The sequence below is a fragment of the Ammospiza nelsoni genome, chromosome 6, assembly GCF_027579445.1.
Source record: "Ammospiza nelsoni isolate bAmmNel1 chromosome 6, bAmmNel1.pri, whole genome shotgun sequence".
Taxonomy (NCBI): Eukaryota; Metazoa; Chordata; class Aves; order Passeriformes; family Passerellidae; genus Ammospiza; species Ammospiza nelsoni.
In genome coordinates, this window is record NC_080638.1 from 33,523,181 (window position 1) to 33,540,502 (window position 17,322).

Sequence of the window (17,322 nt, forward strand, 5' to 3'; positions counted from 1 at the left end):
AGAAAAGCATGATGTCGAGTTCATGCATTATAGTGTCACTTTGATTTTAACTGATGTGGACTGGTCTAAGATGAACCAGCCTGTTTAAGTGCAACTTGTTACATACAATTACATTTATTCTATTGATATGATATACAATATATCCCTACATATACCACACATATATGTATTATGATTGTATATTGTTTCACAGTGCATCTCTGAATTGTACTGATCTACATTCTTGTCGGAAAAAAAAGTAGGATTACTGCCTATTCTATACATCCATGCTAAATAAAACAAGAAATGTCTCAAGGAAACCAAACAATGTACCATCTCAGGATCAATGTCAGGACTTTTTGGAAGGGTATTTGTACCTCAGCTACCTTCAATCTGACACTAAGAAATCCACCTTCACCTCTGATTAATCACAGGGGCCTAAAATACACATTTACATTTATTTAATTCCAAAAGAGAAATTATTACAAATTATTCCAGCACCCTTAAAAAGGGCATCAGGAAGATTCCACTAATTTCATCTCAAGGCATTTCCTTTCTATAGTTTTCTGTAAATTCATGCACAGGCCACTGTGATCAGTTTCCAGATTTTCCCACTTTTTAATTAAGCACTGATAAAGACTTCTCCCTAGAAATATCTTCCATTATTGTTTGGTATTTGGACATTTGTCTGATACATTTGTTTACAAGTATTGGTCTAGTAGGTACTTTATAGGAGATCTCTGTACTTTACTGAATCAAGGCTCAGAGATCTGTGCTACAGAATATCAGCATGCAGTTAGTCACATAACTTTTAGATACAAGGTTGGACTATTAAGGAAAAATTATTTTCATATTTCCACTTCATATGTTCTTTGTTATGTCACTAGAGATACACCACTAGGAACACAGATTTGATGAACCAACATATATTAAAAGCATCTAAAAAGAACTAGTTTTATGCCACACTGATCCCTGATAAACTGAAATGGTGTAGTACAACTCTTAGAATAGATTTAAGAAGTATCATCATTTAATCACTTTTTATATTTATATTTGGCAGCAGTAAATGATTGGGGGGAAAAAGAAAATCTAATTTACAGTATACCTGGACAGTTCATATTGTAAAACAGATTACTTCCCATCTCATTTGTAACATCTGAACAGTAGAAGACTTCATTTTCAAGAAGTATAGATAGGAATGTGTATCTACAAATAAATTTGTGTATGAGCTGCTCAATCCTCTTGATTCTGAGCAGCAACTCAATACACAAATGACCCTAAAAAGATCTGTAAACTCATTGTGTAAATTTACATACATGAACTAGATCTTGAAAAAAAATTCAAATATTCTTTTCTGGGTATCTGCAACAAGAGTATTTTGCTATTTAAGCATAATAGATAATTTCAGTCAGTCAATGGAAGAAAACAATTTCCCACTCCTGTCTGTAAATTTTTAGATCGAGATTAGAGAGGTTTAAGAGAACACTTAAAGTTAAGTCTTTGAGAGAAGCTGTTAAAGGAGCATAAGTTAAAGAAGAACCAATTGGTAAGGCCTTTGTCACTCACAGAAATGAATGACTAGTAACCAGCTGGGGAAAGAATGACACACACAGGCACAAAGGCATATATACACTTATGCCCAGACACATCGCCACAAAAAGTATTTAGATTTACAGAAAATGAGGCAAAATTTCGTTGACTAATGAACCATTAAAAAAAAAACACCCAAAAAACCAACAACAACAAAAAGCCAACAAAAAAAGGTACCTCTATTAAAATAAGGAGGAACTCTTTCCATTGATAGTACGAATTTCAGGAAAAATAGCAAAGCAATAGACCTTTCAACTAGTGTTACCACCATATTTAGCACTCTAAGATGGCAAACAACTTTGATATGCTTCATTACATTTAAAGTGCTTTGGCAGGGGTGGGACTTCACCTCCGTCCTCAACCATGTGCTCAGTTACTGTGAGCAAGTTACTATTTAAGTATTTCTAATGGAGGAAGGCAAAAGCTCTTTGCTCCAAGACAGAGACCACCTCATATTTGAGTAATTCAGCAGCAGCAGGAACTTGTGAATAATTTCTGGAGAGGAGAGAATGGTTTCAATTCATCATAGCAGTAAATTCCCAGCAGATAGGAAAGGCGCAAATGAGAATTGCTTACACTCATTCACATTAAGGGAAACAAGTCTCCTTCTATATCCCTCAGTATGTTATCTGAAAACAGCACAGGTAACCATATGTATTCTCACCTAATGCTGCATAATGTCAGCTACATTGATTTCTTGTGCATTCACACTTTAGGAGGGGGTAACAAATAAACAATATAGGAAAATCATCTAAACAAAAGGGAAACTAAACCACAGCAGTATTGTTTGTTACACACATGCAACAAGTGCTTTGCTTCTCCCTTCCATACATGACACACTGAATATCCAGAACAAAAACCAGAAGGAAACCACCAGCAAGAAAAATAGATAAACAATTCTAAGCATCATTACAAGAAATAAAGCACAAAAAATAATCATAACAAAGACACAACAACAGGGTAGCAGTGTAAGAAAAAAATGCGTGCTTAGATATTTATGTTCATACTGAACTTACAAGTCACAGAAAAATTCAGAACACAAATTACATTGTATAATGAACACCTTCCTTGAAATGCTGTCATTGCATGTAAAGGCTTTACACAAGCATTGGGACATATTTGAAATGAGTACTGAAGACATACTACTTCTAGAACAATGACAATGTTGTTATCCTCTCTGGAATTTGTTCTTTAGGTGTTTCTCATTCCCAATGCTGCCAAACTAATTAAGTATAAGGAATGTTTTGGAACAGAAAATGACAGTAAAAAGCTATCCATCAAATCTTATAAATGGGCCCACAAGTTACTGCTCCATAGAAACAAATACAGATTTCATCATCATGCATTAACAGGCTTCTCAACCTTTTATATGAGGAAAGAACATAAAAGTGAGACACAAAACTAAACAACTACTTAGATCTGGAAGACAAAAAAAAAGTCATAACCAACAAAAAATTGAGGACAAAAGGACATTTCTCTTTAAGATAGCAAAAATAATTTAAGCAGATTTTTAAGAGTTGGTTCTCCTTTCTCAAAAAAAATGCTATATGATAACCTTGAATCAAAAGACATATCTTATTTTATACCTAAACAACAAAGAGCTATCCCCAAGACCCCAAAATATCCTAGATAACTTCCGTCTAACGACTCAAAAATAAAAATATGGATATCAACATTTTCAAAGGAAAATTCAGCTGCATAAGCCTTGGAAACATTCAGCAGCAATCCAAAAACCTAGAAAATATTTTGATTCAGAGAAGATTCTAATTGATTAACAATTTCACTGCAAGACTTCTTAAGGACTACTGTACTATATGTTTGTAAACACAAACACTGCTTATGCAGAAATAAAAGCTGTAAGAAATCAGTACTGAAGGTGTATCTCACTGTAGCACTCAGCATCTAATAAATGTTTCCTTTCTCAGTATACTAAGAAACAAACAATACATCCCTTGCCCGCAATGAAGGAAGATTTATAATGTAGAGGAGACAGCAGTAGCTGATATGATTTTTAGAGCAAGAAGTAGCTAGAACTTCCAAGAGAAAAATCTAGTTCATTCTCTCCCCTGTAGAAATTTCCTTGCACTGTGTGGAAGGAACGCTTCTGCATAGTCTCCCTTTTGCTGTTTCCAGTTTTGGCCCACACTGCTATTGAGAACTCAATTTTAACCATTGGAAGAAGTGCAACAGAGTTACTCGAGCATGGAATGTATCACAGCAGCAGAAATTGCCATCTCATGTAGCACACACAGGCTACACCTATGAAAGGGCAAAGCTTCTCACTCCATCCCTGAGGATGGCTGCTCTGTCAAGGCAGCATCCTAGGAAGTGAGAGGATGAAGGATACACATTTAACGCTCCAGTCTCAGATTAAAGGCTGGAGTAATCTGCTAAAATATGTACCTTTAAAAAATGTAGTGGAAGGGTGTTGGAAAAGATTTTTCATTGTCATTATCCATCCCCTCCTGCTCCCCCTCCCCATGAAATTCTCTGAGGCTTAAAAGTACTAATGACACTTCATCACACCTAAACAACTTACAGCAGCAGCCATCACCTCACTCCAACCTTTATTTCCCATAAATTATTTACCCCAGCTTCTCAAAAATCAATCTTGTAATTTCTTACATTGGGAACTTAGCAATTTTTTATTTTAGTGACTTATCCTTTCAAAGTTGAATCAGCTCTAGAGGAGCTTGTTTCTAAAACATTATTTGTGATAAATGCAAAGTAAAGATAGCATGGAAAGGGAAGGAAATACATCTAAAAGCAGTTTTTCCACGCTAGTTACACAACAACACACTCTTAGTCATGCAGGGTAAATATAAGGAGACACAAGGTGAGACATGAAAAGGATGTTATCCTCTTCCCAAAAATTAATGCACGTACACTACTTGCTTAAAAGTCTAAATTAGTTGTCATACTAGATTTGTGTAAAGCTTTAGGAAAGAATGGTGTGAGGGCTCTTTATAGAAAATTGCACCAAGTGGAGGGTATTTCACTAATTAACACCCCTTCCCAAAGAAATGCTTATGTCCTTTAAAGATAAGCTTCATTTAAGTAGAGAAAAGACCCAAATATTTGCAGAGCCCTGACTTCAACATCTGTTGGTATTCCCTACACACAAGTGTGCTTCTATGTGCATGTTTATCAGAAGAGGTCATCAGGGGCTTGCTTGGTTTATTCATCATTTTAAGGCACTCCTATTTGCAAAGCTTCTGTTAATGTCAGTGAAATCTAACCCAGACAGAAGTTTCAGAGGTCACATATTTGGCATGCTACATTTAGAAACCCAAGTACAAAGTTGACGGGGACGCTTCAAACACAGGGGATTACAGCGGAAATAGGTCTCCTTATACCAAACTGGCTATTGAGCAGATTCAGGGAAGAACACACTGAGACTGCATGATGCTATTAGAGCTCTTATTCTTGCTTTATTTTATCCACTGACTAAATCAATTCTGCCATTTGGCAAAGCCCAGCACAGAAATAACACTTTATTTTTAATACAACAGAAAACAAATAGACGTGAGACACAAAATCATGTACTACATGACCTATAAAAAGCAGATACTTACAGTTCGAAGGAACTGTATTTCATCTTCCCCTCCTTCACCCCCTTCAGCCATGGCTCTTGAGGAGTCAGCTCTGCTGAGGCTGATCGCCTCCACCGTCAGCTCACTGCGCTCTGTGCTGCTCCTCTCCTATCAGTATTAGCATATAGCTAATCCACAGCCATATAGGGAGCTCAGCTAACTCCACTGCACTGCAGACTGTCAGTCAACCCCCTCACTGCCAGAGCCAACTGCGCTGCTGCTTTTCCAGCTCATAGCAAGCAATTCTCTCCCTTTTCTCTCTACCCTGGAGGCAAACCCCCCCACTGTTAAGGTATTGCAGGAAGCGTTATATGCATCACTAGGTGTTGATTTTTTCCCCTCCAGACACTGTGTGGGCAGAACAACAGAAATGGTGAAGTGTTAATAAAAGCAGGGCTTGAGCTTCCATTTTCACAGATCAGGATAGCAAATTTTGCACTGAAATGTATCAAATTCAGCAATTTTGAACCTACTGATTATGCAGCAGAAGGATGTAATCCTGATGATCACAGGACAAGCGGATTTTGACAGCAGGTATTTTCAGCTTGCTTACAATAATTTCCATTTCTTGCTTCTCTGCATAAGCAGCTGCAAATCTGATTTCCAAGATGACTTTATGATCTGAACCAACTATGTGTAGTTATTCGTGCTATCCCTTTACATGGTATTTATACTCTATCCTAGGGACTTCAAGGGCTTTATCTGTATCTTTTTAGAACTACACCTGAGTATTTATAGAAGATGATGCATACTTACTTCAGAATCCACAGAACACATTTATGTCAAAATAAAATAAATTTAAATTCTAGTTCAACAATGAAGAAATTTGTAATTAATGAAAATTGCTATTTATCACTTGAATAAGAGCAAATAATGAAGGGAAGAAAATAGATCAACACTAGAACAAAATTTAATTAAGTGAAGGGAGGAAAAAAAATGACAAGGAAACAGAAGAAACTGCTGAGGAGGCTCTTGCCAGCCAATTCACTGTGTGATCTTGAATCTTGTGATAAGATTGCAACCACAGCTTACCCCTACATTCAGCCCCTGAGAAGAATTACTCAAACTTTGTGCAGTCCCTATTTAACTTGACATATTCTCTCACAGACTACCATAGGTATACTTTTTCTCAATAAGAACATATTTATGGTATACAAAAGAAAACATAGGTACAATAAGGAAACAGTATCTTTCCTGGGGTCACAAGGATGAGTGTAGCACACTGAAAACTGAAACTGCATACTCTGTGCCCACAAGCTAATAATTTACGGACAACTGTCCTCTGGATGTAGAGCCCAATGCACACTGCCCTTCCACCCCCCAAATAAATACTATTCTCATTTTGCACTAATTAAAATAACCATAGTCACAAGCCAGAAAATGAGATGCCCAAGATTTTCTCTCCTTGATGGGCAGAATTCTTTGAAAAATGTTTTATTTCACTCTGTCTTATTACCCTGAGAAAATCCATCCAAAAAATAATGCCAAACACATTACTCAGCAACAGGCAATTTCAGGTCAAAAGCAACTCAGAAGCCTTTAGTGGGTATAGTCATAGTGGCTCTTCCTGCCAGCCCATCCACTTCCTTTTCCCCACCCTGCAGTTTTTGTTGGTTGCTGTGCAAGGCAAAGGCAATGTGGCAGAAAAATGTTTCTCTGAGGTGCCAGAAAACTGATATGGCTGGCATTTGAACATCCATTTTTGTGTCTGGGGTTTTTCTGTAGTGTTTAATTTAACTCCAGCCATATCTGGATCAACAATTTATCTCATTCCTCATCAATAAAAAGAGCATACCATAATAGGTCTTCCTTATGGAATAGTGTTATTCCAGAAAAAAAACTCAAAATCTGAGGTAAATGGGAAAAATTTGCCCAAAAACAAAGCATGCCACTCTGTGATTTTACTAAAAAGAGTAGACAGTGAGGCCTACTATGACACATGCTTACCCACACATTTATATTATTTCCTAATTTACATTCTAGCAGAAGGTTTCCTTGACCAGAGTAAGTGAAGGGTTATGGAACTAGATGATTTTTAAGGACCTTTCCAACCCAAACCATTCTATAATTCCATTCTATACACAATGGATTTGATATGGCATGGCAAAATGCAATACACATGTAAGGACACTTTCTGTATCATCTTAAATGAAACAATCTTTCAAGCATACTACTTTACTTCGAAAGATTATTAGCAAGAAATAACCCAAAACCTGGGAAAATAAGCACAAGTGCTGAATTTTCATCACAAATAGAAATCAATATCATTAAGTACATGTGCTGGCCAAATTTTATCTCAGTCATATAAGATTTCCATATAGTAATTTCTGAACATGCAAAGCTGAGATTAATCCACCTGAATCAAATGAAAAGGGAGAAAATATATAACTTTTCTACTGTTTTCCTCATATGTTGGAGTATTCCATTAAAATGCTTCCTATGAAATGAAAAAAATTTAGAGTAAAATAATATGTTTATATCCGTTAATATACATAGCTATGAATATCTATTTCTGCAACTCCTAATAAGGGGGATAGGGTATCAACTTTTTTTTTTCATTTAAGCAGACATCAACATGCTAGGATAGTTCTTTGAATTTCTTTAAACAATAGACAAAGCATATGAAGAATGAAATATTGGGAAAATTCTGATTCATGTCAAACCAGTAGGTTTGGGTTTTTGTTTGTAAGTTCCTCTATGGTTTGATAATCATCTTTACAAAGCATCCCATGCATTGTTTTGGGAAACAATACCCTGCCATTATAAACAAAATATTTTTCTTAGATTTCCTCTTTTTAAAATTGCCAACTGTAATGCAAAACCATTGCATAGCACTTCTGCTCCCTAGATATTTTTTTGGGGCTATATGTTTAAGAAGAAAATTATTCACCTACTACAGCATAATGAGATCCACATCTTCTCAAGACATATTTTCTGTCTAGGACTTCCCCATTGCTACAAGACTGAGATTTGGCTGCAATGACCACATATTGCACACAGGGTATATATGTGTATATATATATCTATGTGTAGATGTGTGTGTATATCTATGTATATGTATATAGAGTCACTCTGCTTTACTGGATATGACTGTAAAGTGCAGCATTCCACTTTACAGGTTGAAAGTACACCTGGAAACCTACACAGGTCCAACAATCTGAACTGTGACCACTTATGTGTTTTATGATACTCTATTCATCCCTATCAATCCTCAATCTGCAATTTAGCACTTTTCCTCCTAAACACGCTCTGGAAAGAGCTCATGGTACTTTAAAGCTATTGGAAGGACATGTCCATGAATCAAATTTAAGGAAAACTTCCTTTCAGTTTTCATTACAAACATGCAGCCTGGTTATCCTACAACATAAACTCACCCCTTTCACCGTGGGATTCAGGCTGACTCTTCACTTGTCCTTGATTGTAGGATAGAATTTTAATAGTAGCAGTAGCCTGACAATAAAATAGCAAGATGGATATTACAAAACAAAATTTTAAAAAATCTCTCTGTAATTAATTATTATCTGAACAATCTGTAAACAACTTTTGTTTGTGTATTTTACCTTTGTGAAGATTGACTTAATACACCCAATCAAAAATGACTCAAATACCAAGTAGAAGATATCTGCAAAACCTGCAATGGTAATACATACACATTGACATTTTAAAAAGTAAAGGTAATATCAGTTACCAAAAAGTCAGTTGAGTGAGGAATCAAAACTAAATTTTCCACTGATAATTACAGGCTGTAGTGGTAAAAGTTAGGTGCTTCTTAAAAGACTGTCATATCTCTGCATTCTTTATGTGCCTCAAGAACAAAAAAAAAAAAAAAAAAAAAAAAAACCACAAATACAGGTTTTAAAATGCCATTAATAGTAAAATAATTGTTTTCTTTACAAAAACATCACTAAAGTATTCAAATTCATTATGCTGACTATCTTCAGCAGTCAGCTCCTTGTTCAGTTCACTAATGTTAGGCATGTTTAACAGGTGAACATTTCATGTGCCAAAGAGAAAACTACTTCTGTGACTATCCAGGGTGCTTTTGTTGTCATTTTGTCTTGTTACTTGGAGTATTCTGGGTTGGGGATTTTTTTGGCAGGGATTGGGGTGGAGGGAGGTTTATTTTTAATTTAATCTGGAGGAATTGCATTTAATTTTCATGTGGAAAATGTAACATCTTGGTCAAAGTTTTCCTCAAATTTTAAAAACTAAGTAAACCTCTGATGCCACTTTTTAATGAAAGTGTAAAGTATACTATGTAATGCTTCAGAATTCATAGCACAGTATCAATGTTGCTTGTAGGCCTCATTCAGTGGCTTTTTAAGCAAATTCAGCACTACTTAAAGCAAAATGAGGAAAGAACAGTATCTCAAACCAGAGATTCAAAACCTCATTCACCAATGATCAAACTTTTATGTTAGATTGCCATCTGGTGGTAAAGTTTAAAAAATATTCTGCCACCAGGTAAACGTAACAGTGGCCATTACTTTAGCCTAAGACATTGGGAGCCTTATTTCCAATTTTACTCCAGATTATGCAGTACATTTGTCCCCGGTGGACCAATTTCGCTGCTCAAGCAAGGTCATCCCAAAGCACATGGCACAGGATTGTGTCCCAACAGTTCTTGAATATCTCCAGTGAGGGAGACTTCACAACCCGTCTGGGCAACGTGTTCCAGTGCTTGATCACCTGCACAGCCCTCCAGGGTATCAGTCACTCCTCCCAGCTTTGTGTGGTCAGTGGACTTGCTGAGGATGAATCTGCCCTTCATCCAAGCAATCAATGAATTCAGGTAAAGAATTCACAAAAGTGAACCTTGGGGAACACCACTAGTTACAAGCTCACAATAAGACCCTGTGCCACTCACTGATCACAACAGTCTGGGATCTGCTGTTTGGCCAGTTCTCAATCCACCTCACTGTCCACTTGTCCAGTCCACACTTCCAGAGTTCACCTATGAGGACACCATGAGAACAATGTCAAAAGTTGTTGTCATCTTATTGCAGGGGTTCCGTACTGTTGTCTCCTTATCTCAGAAGTTTCATGCCTTCTTGGTGTTTTCTCATAGGCTTCTCCTCAGAGCACTGACTCTTTCATCTTCACAAAGCAGCCAACTGACTCCAGTTCCCTTCTCAATCAGCCACCCCACTCTTTTATAGCACTCATCTTACTGGTTACAGCTGTGGCCTGTTAAAGTCAGGCCTGGTCCTAATCTTTGATAATTGGCCCAGCTGCAACTCCTTAGGGGTAAGATTACTTTCTAAATTATCATTATTTTCTTATATTCTATCCCCCTACAAAAAGTCTTGCTGAAGTCAAGGTAGACAACATACACTGCTCTTCCCTCATTTATCCAGACAGTTGTTTCATCATAGAAGGCAGTCAGGCTGGACAAGCATGAACCTGTAGTGAATCCATGCTGAATACTTCTGATCACCTATTTGTCATCCTTGTGGATAAAGATGGCCTGCAGAATGAGGTGCTACATCATCTTCCAGGGACTGGTGTGAGGCTGACTCTCCAACAATTCCCTGGGTCCTCTTTCTTGCCTTTCTGAAGACTGGAGTGAAATTTGCTTTCTTACAATCCTTAGGAACCACTGCTAATCAATACAACTTTTCAAAGACGATCATAAGCAGCCTAGGTATTTCATCTGCCAGCTCCCTCAGCATTTGTGGATACAGCCCATCAGGACTTATGGACCTCAATTTTGTCTAGATGTTCTCTAACCCAATCTTTCTTGGCCAAAGGAGTCTTCCTTCCAGCATATTCCTTTACTCTGCTCTCCTGGGTGAGAGATTCCTGAGGGCTGGTCTTGTTTGTAAAGATCAATGCAAAGAAGGCATTCGGTAACTCTGCCTGCTCTGTGTTCAGTTACCAGCATCCTCCACATTACACTTAGTTTTCCTGTTGCTACTTATATGTTTCTTCTTGTCCTCAACATCCTTGACCAGATTTAATTCCAGATGGGAATGTCTTTGTCATTTTTGTTTACTCTAACAACCTATCTGCATTCATTCCAAGTGGCCTGACCTTGCTTCCCTCTCTTACGTATTTCTCACTTACACTTGAGAAATGTCTGGACTACATTCCTTATTTATCCACACAGGTCTTTTGCCCCCTTTGCCCAATTTCATGCCCATTGGGATGCATAATTCTTGAGCCTGGAAGAAGTGATCCTCAAATATCAACCAGCTCCCTTGGACCCCTCTTTCCTGCAGAGCCTGTAGTCACAGGATTCTCCCAGCAAGATCCCAGAAGAGGCACTAAATTCAACTATCCTAAAATCTGTGGTTACAACCTTACTTGTCCTGCTTCATCCTCACCCAATACTGAACTCCACAATCTCATGGCCAAGACTGTCCATCACCTCCTCTGGTTGTTAGCATAAGGTCAAGCAGCACACCCTTCCTTGTGGGATCCTCCACTACCTGTGACAGCAAGTTGCCATCGGTGCTTTTCACGAACCTCCTGGACTGGGCTTCACTGTACTGCTTCTCCAGCAGATAAAGGAGTAGTCAAAACTGACTTTGACTACACTCTACATTAAACTCCATTCTAAATATTACTACACAATTAAAATTGCTCTACATATCATGCTGAGACTGCAGTCTTACAGAGAAAAATGTCCATGAACTTACTCTAGCTTATTACAAATGTGATAGTTATACTGTATATCACATAAACAGGTCACCATTTCTAGGCATACCAAGTACACAGCCATACCTATTCAAACCATAATGATCTTCATCTCATCACTTTGGGTTAGACCTAATTTAAATGGAGCAGCCATATTAATTCAAAATTTACATAAACACTTATATTAAACTTACAAATATAATTAGAAAGTTACATAAGGACTGCTAAGTCAAAGTAAAGTGACATTTCAGCCCATTTCTGGCATCACCCATTTGTGAATACTTCAGAAAAAAAGAAGTAAGAAAAGAGCAAATCTGCTATAATAGTCTCACAAAATCTTCCACTTTCTGCAAAACTAAAAATATGGGATTTTAAAATCCCATTGTATTGGAACAGTTGAATGTAGTAACTACAAATCAATTGTAGAAAATAACATTTTAAAAACAATTAATTTGGCATAACTAATAAGAAAAATATGTTAAAAAAGTTAAAACTGAACAGAATTTGTATTTCATTCAATAAGGAATTCCAACTTCTATTTTCAGACACTAATTTTTTTTTAAAACCACCTATTTTTCCTCACTTCTCAAAGACTAAAAACCAAGAAGCCTAAAATTTTTTCCCATAAAATGACTTGTGCTGTACTGTGTGTTCCTTGGTGTAGAACAGACTTATTGATATGCATTGCTGGGGGCTTAAGAAAAAGTAGCCATTCTCACTTTTAGTTTTATGCATATTCCTATTTATTCACATCTTTGCTTACTTGGTTTTACTTTTAAGTTTTGTTGTCAATTTTATACAGCTTTAAATAGGCAATTTAATATCCAAATGTAAGACCTTTGTAATATCTTGTTAAATGCTTTTTCTCAACTTGAGCATAGATGTTGTGACTGTATTAATCTTACTTGTGTTACAGCAAACGAAAACATGCTGGAGATGCTTTAATTAACTTTTGTAACAAGATTCTCAAAATACTAGCTATGATCTCTTGGGAAAATGTAGAAACCAATTATGGGACTAGCTCTTCCAAATATTCCCAAGATAAAGGAGCCTAAACCTGGAAAAAAACCCAATAAAAACGCAATAAAAAAGGTCTGCTTTCATAATCTACCTTGCAATAATTAAGGTTCAAGAGTGCTTCTTGAAATATGTAGTTTGATTATTTGCCTTCATCTACTGGATACAAGAAAAGGAATATATTTACTTTGATCAATTACAAAGAGATATTGCTCTCTAGATAAAGCAGGCCTAGAAGCCCAAGCTAAAATAAGAATATATATTAGCCCAGATAGAGAAAATTGTGATCACTCAGACTGTTAGAGGGCCTTAACCAGCTTTAACAAAGATAACCATTCAAAAATTGCATTAACTCCTTGATTAAAGAAGTAAAATTAAAAAATAGGGGAAGCATATGTTGTTCAATGCTGTTTTAATTAGTGCACTATTCTACCAAGTCAAATAAGTTACTTAGGTTCAGTGTACCTTAATCTGACCATGGATTGTTTTTGTTAAGCCCTCTCACCTTCAGTGGATCCTGCGCTGCATCACGAGCCATCCTAACTGGTTTTGCAGTGGTCATGCAGAGGGGACCCTGGCAGTCCTGTTAACTGAAAAGCGATTAGACTTGCAACATCCTGTCCTCCCCTTTCCTGCAGGAAAGCAGAATCATCTCTGTTCCTAAATCAAGCATGCAGCAGTCACCTCTACTCCATCCACCAAGCAGTAAGGTTCACAGGCCAGGCTCGGAGCAGGAGCACGGCCCTTTCCCAGACATGGTGGCAGGGAGGATGCAGGCCTGGAGCCCTGCTCCCTCATGGCTGCCCCAGCACCAGGAGCACTTGGAAGGCACAGATTACCCAGCAGAGCCAAGGCTGCCCGGAGTGACTGCCCTCACCACAGGCGGGTCCCAACAGGGCCCCAGAAAAATGCTTGAGAATATACATGAATATGAGTCTGCCACATCTCTGTGTTATTACAGTGTTGGTCTTGGCCTAGTTAATCGCAATTGCCTGGAGAAATCCTGCCACTCCCAGTACCACTGTCCTGGGGTGCTGTTCTGCAGGGGACCCCTGGCACAGCACGTAGCACAGTTGATAAGGCTATGATATATAAAGTGTTGCCATACAATACCAGAAAGCTTTAAGTGCTCACCCACACAGAGCAACACCACAAAACACCAAAAGGCTTCAGGCCTCTGCCCATACAGCAATAACATCACACCACTTCAGAAGTCTACAACCATCTACCTTTCTTGTTCTTTAGCCCAACCTTTTATACCCCTCATAGCTTATGCATTGCACCTGTGTGCTCTCTGTTCCCTTTGTGATTGGTCAGTGCACCTCAGCACTCCACGACCCATTACCTTCCATACTGTTCACCTGGCCCACACAGCTGTAGCCCATTGGGATGAGGCTCAGTGCCCCTGAGCACTCCATGGCTCATTGCTGTCAATGCTGCTCACCTGGCCCACACAGCTGTAACCCATTGGGGATGAGGCTAACTGCACCTGAGCATTGCTGTCAATGCTGCTCACCTGGCCCACACAGCTGTAGTCCATTGGGGATGAGGCTCGGCCCCAGTCCCATTCCAAATTACCACAGACTGTGTGCTTACAGGCCCCAGCTGTGGGGCCAGGCAGCTCTGGGCAGATGTGGCTTGGCCTGTAGGCAGCTTGGCCTGCCATCTAAGAATGTCTAATACTAGAAATAACCCAAAAAACAATCAGTTCTTTGTTACTTGACTTTTGTAACCATAGTTAAATGCCACCTGCCCCCCGAATCACCTCAGGGAACAGAGGAAGCAAATCTAGAGTAGTTGATGCTGCGCTGCCTCACTTTTTTCAAATTTGCTTCAGTCTCCTGAGCCCTGTACAGACAGGTTCAAAAACACTGCAGGCTGAAATGAGAAATCGATAGGAAATAGTATTTAGCTTTCAAAATGCCACAGACTTTTGCCTAGACTCTACTGAATCAGCTCTGCAGGCAAAGAAAGGTTATGGCTTCTGCAGATGAAATAAAGGCAGCTGCTTCAATTTGTAACAGCTGTAAGAGACTGCAAAGGTAAAGCTGACCACATACTAGGGGTGCAGGACTTGCCTTTATCACCCCTCAGCAATTAATTGTATATATTTTCTTTTAGCACACTGGGTATAACAATGGAAAATTATTACATGTGAAGGAAATCTGTCCAAACAGCTTTTAAAAATGCGAAGAAAGTTCAATCAAAATTTAGGATCATCTTCTCACTCCTCAACTCAAATTATGGTAAGTAAGCCTTAGCAAATTTTCATGTACTATTAGTTTAAGTGATTTGGATTGAGGAGTTAATTTTATAGCTTTGTGTTTACCTTTATAGCTCCTCAGTTCTTTAACTAGCAGGTACTGAAATTTCATGTAGTTCTGAAAATCATTATGGAGTTAACTTTGTGGTTTTCATTAATTATTTGTGAGTTATTATGTTGCATAATGTGGGCAGGATGTTATAATAAATATCTTTTTTGCCCTAGGGATGTTTCCAACTAGTACTTCTAATAAAAATGTTTTTTAAAAAAACACAAAAAACCCAAATGTAAACTAAATATGGCTTCACAAAGGAAGGGAGTTACAGTGAAGTTCAAGAAACCTTGGATAAATGTTTTTTCAAAAAAGACCCAAACCCATATTGTGTCCAACTGTCCTATCAAATTCTTAAAAAATAAAATTAATTATTTTGTGTTACCATTTCAAGTATGGTCAGTGTTTAAAAACTTGCTGTGAAAGAACAATAAGAATTGAGAAAGGAGAATCAACAGTTTTCTTCATGAGCAAAAACAAAACTAAACAATAAATAAGGGAAATGCTTTGCATAGATATTACACAGTAATTGATCTTGAGTTAATGAAAGTCATGGCTAAATACTGTAAGCTGCCATGTGGATTTACTTCAGCTTGCAGTCAAAGAAGGTGCCACACAGTATTGGTCCTATATGTTTTTAATTTTTCTTTTTTTCAAAAATTTATGTTCAAAAGAGTTGTAGTCAGAAAAATGTGGACACTATTTAATTGCCTCTTGACCTGTATACACATATGTTTTAACATTTACAAACATGTAGGAATTTTTGGCACATTCTTATAGTTAAATATGTGAGGTCATGTATACCTGACCCTGTGAATCTGGGCATTAATTTTTGTCTTTTATGCAGTATTTGCTGAGTTTTTTTATTATCCTCACACTAGATTTAAACCTATTTCAGTCTTAGCATGATCACGTTTCTTTAGTCAAGGGACAAAGATTATTTTTTCTTTAATTTCTTCATTTCTAGATCAATATCACTGTTCCTAGATTTATATTTTATGAGAATTTCAAATTTATTTTTACAGAAGATTAAAGTTTTCAGCCCCTTTTACAGCAGAAATATCCTTCTTCCCAATCTAAAAACAATTCAAAAAATCTTCTGTGGTGCCATCAAATTACTTTTTTAGACTACAGTACTTTTAAAATATTATCAGTTACTTTAACATTCTTAGGTTGACATCCTAGGTTTTTCCAAAAGATACTTGAATAAGTGTTGTTTGAAAATACTTCTATTTCATTTACCACTCTGTCTTTTAGAATTGGGCTACAAAAACAAGTACATGTCTATTTGTAGGATTTGTACCTCAGTGGCCAGTTGCACTGAAACTTTCATAGCTTAGAGACATGCTGAGTAATTTTGTCAAAAGACAAATATTACTATTTTACCATAACTTCATCTTACCATTACCTATTAAGAAATTCCATTATTCATTAAAAAATTGGGAAAATGTAGATAGTTATGAGTCACCATATCTGACTCTATATATGGTTGTGTTTCTGTTCCTCTAATTCGCTCTCTCTCATAATTTTTACCCACCTTAATTTCTGGAAGTTGTCAATTTTGACCCCAGAATGCTGATTTGTAGCAGTAATTGACAGAACATTATTCAAGCAGAATTGCTTCTCTTTAGCTTCCAGACAATGCAGAAGATAAAGTCAGAGACTGCCTGTTATTTTTCTGTTCAGACAGAGATAACACCACCTGCCTAGTATTGCTTTTGTCACATGTCTAAGTTCTTCCAAGGTCACAAATCATTAGAATACTTAAAAAAATAAGATACCTAATTTCTACCAACATTAGAAAATTTATTAACAAGCCTTTTTGGCAATGGATGAAGGAATTCAATAACATTTACATCTCTAGTTCTAGTTGTATCACATACCCTCTCCAATAGATCACTTGAGTAAGAGACACTGGTGGAATACCATCTTTCTAACAGGTTTATGGGCTGAGCAGCACACCATCTGCACTTGTTTCCTGCTTGGGCTGTGGCTGAGCTTATGCAGTTAGTTTTAATCCATAAAATCCTAAATGACTAAGCCCTGGATGTTTGTGGTCACCTCTTGTTTGGTGCTACTAGAATTCTATCTATCATATTTTATATATTAGAAGGCTGTTGGAAGGTTCTTTCCATAATTTACCTATGTAACTTTTCTTTTTAATTATTTTATAAAGATATAACAACCTG

The 17,322-nt window shown here is 37.2% G+C and overlaps 1 protein-coding gene and 1 long non-coding RNA gene across 2 annotated transcripts in view; both read right to left on the reverse strand.

The window, feature by feature from the left end:
• Positions 1 to 5,242, reverse strand: part of RYR3 (ryanodine receptor 3) — a 190,089-nt gene extending 184,847 nt beyond the window's left edge. The window contains exon 1 of the mRNA XM_059474635.1: positions 5,145 to 5,242. Coding sequence (XP_059330618.1) covers positions 5,145 to 5,195 — 51 coding nt within the window. The 5' untranslated portion in view covers positions 5,196 to 5,242. The remainder of the gene's footprint in view (positions 1 to 5,144) is intronic.
• Positions 5,243 to 12,520: 7,278 nt separating this feature from the next.
• Positions 12,521 to 14,035, reverse strand: LOC132074678 (uncharacterized). Its single transcript, XR_009418626.1, has 3 exons — positions 13,953 to 14,035; positions 13,324 to 13,408; positions 12,521 to 12,858 (listed from the first exon to the last, which is right to left on the reverse strand). It is a non-coding gene; the product is annotated as an uncharacterized LOC132074678 (long non-coding RNA).
• Between the last annotated feature and the right edge of the window lie 3,287 nt (positions 14,036 to 17,322).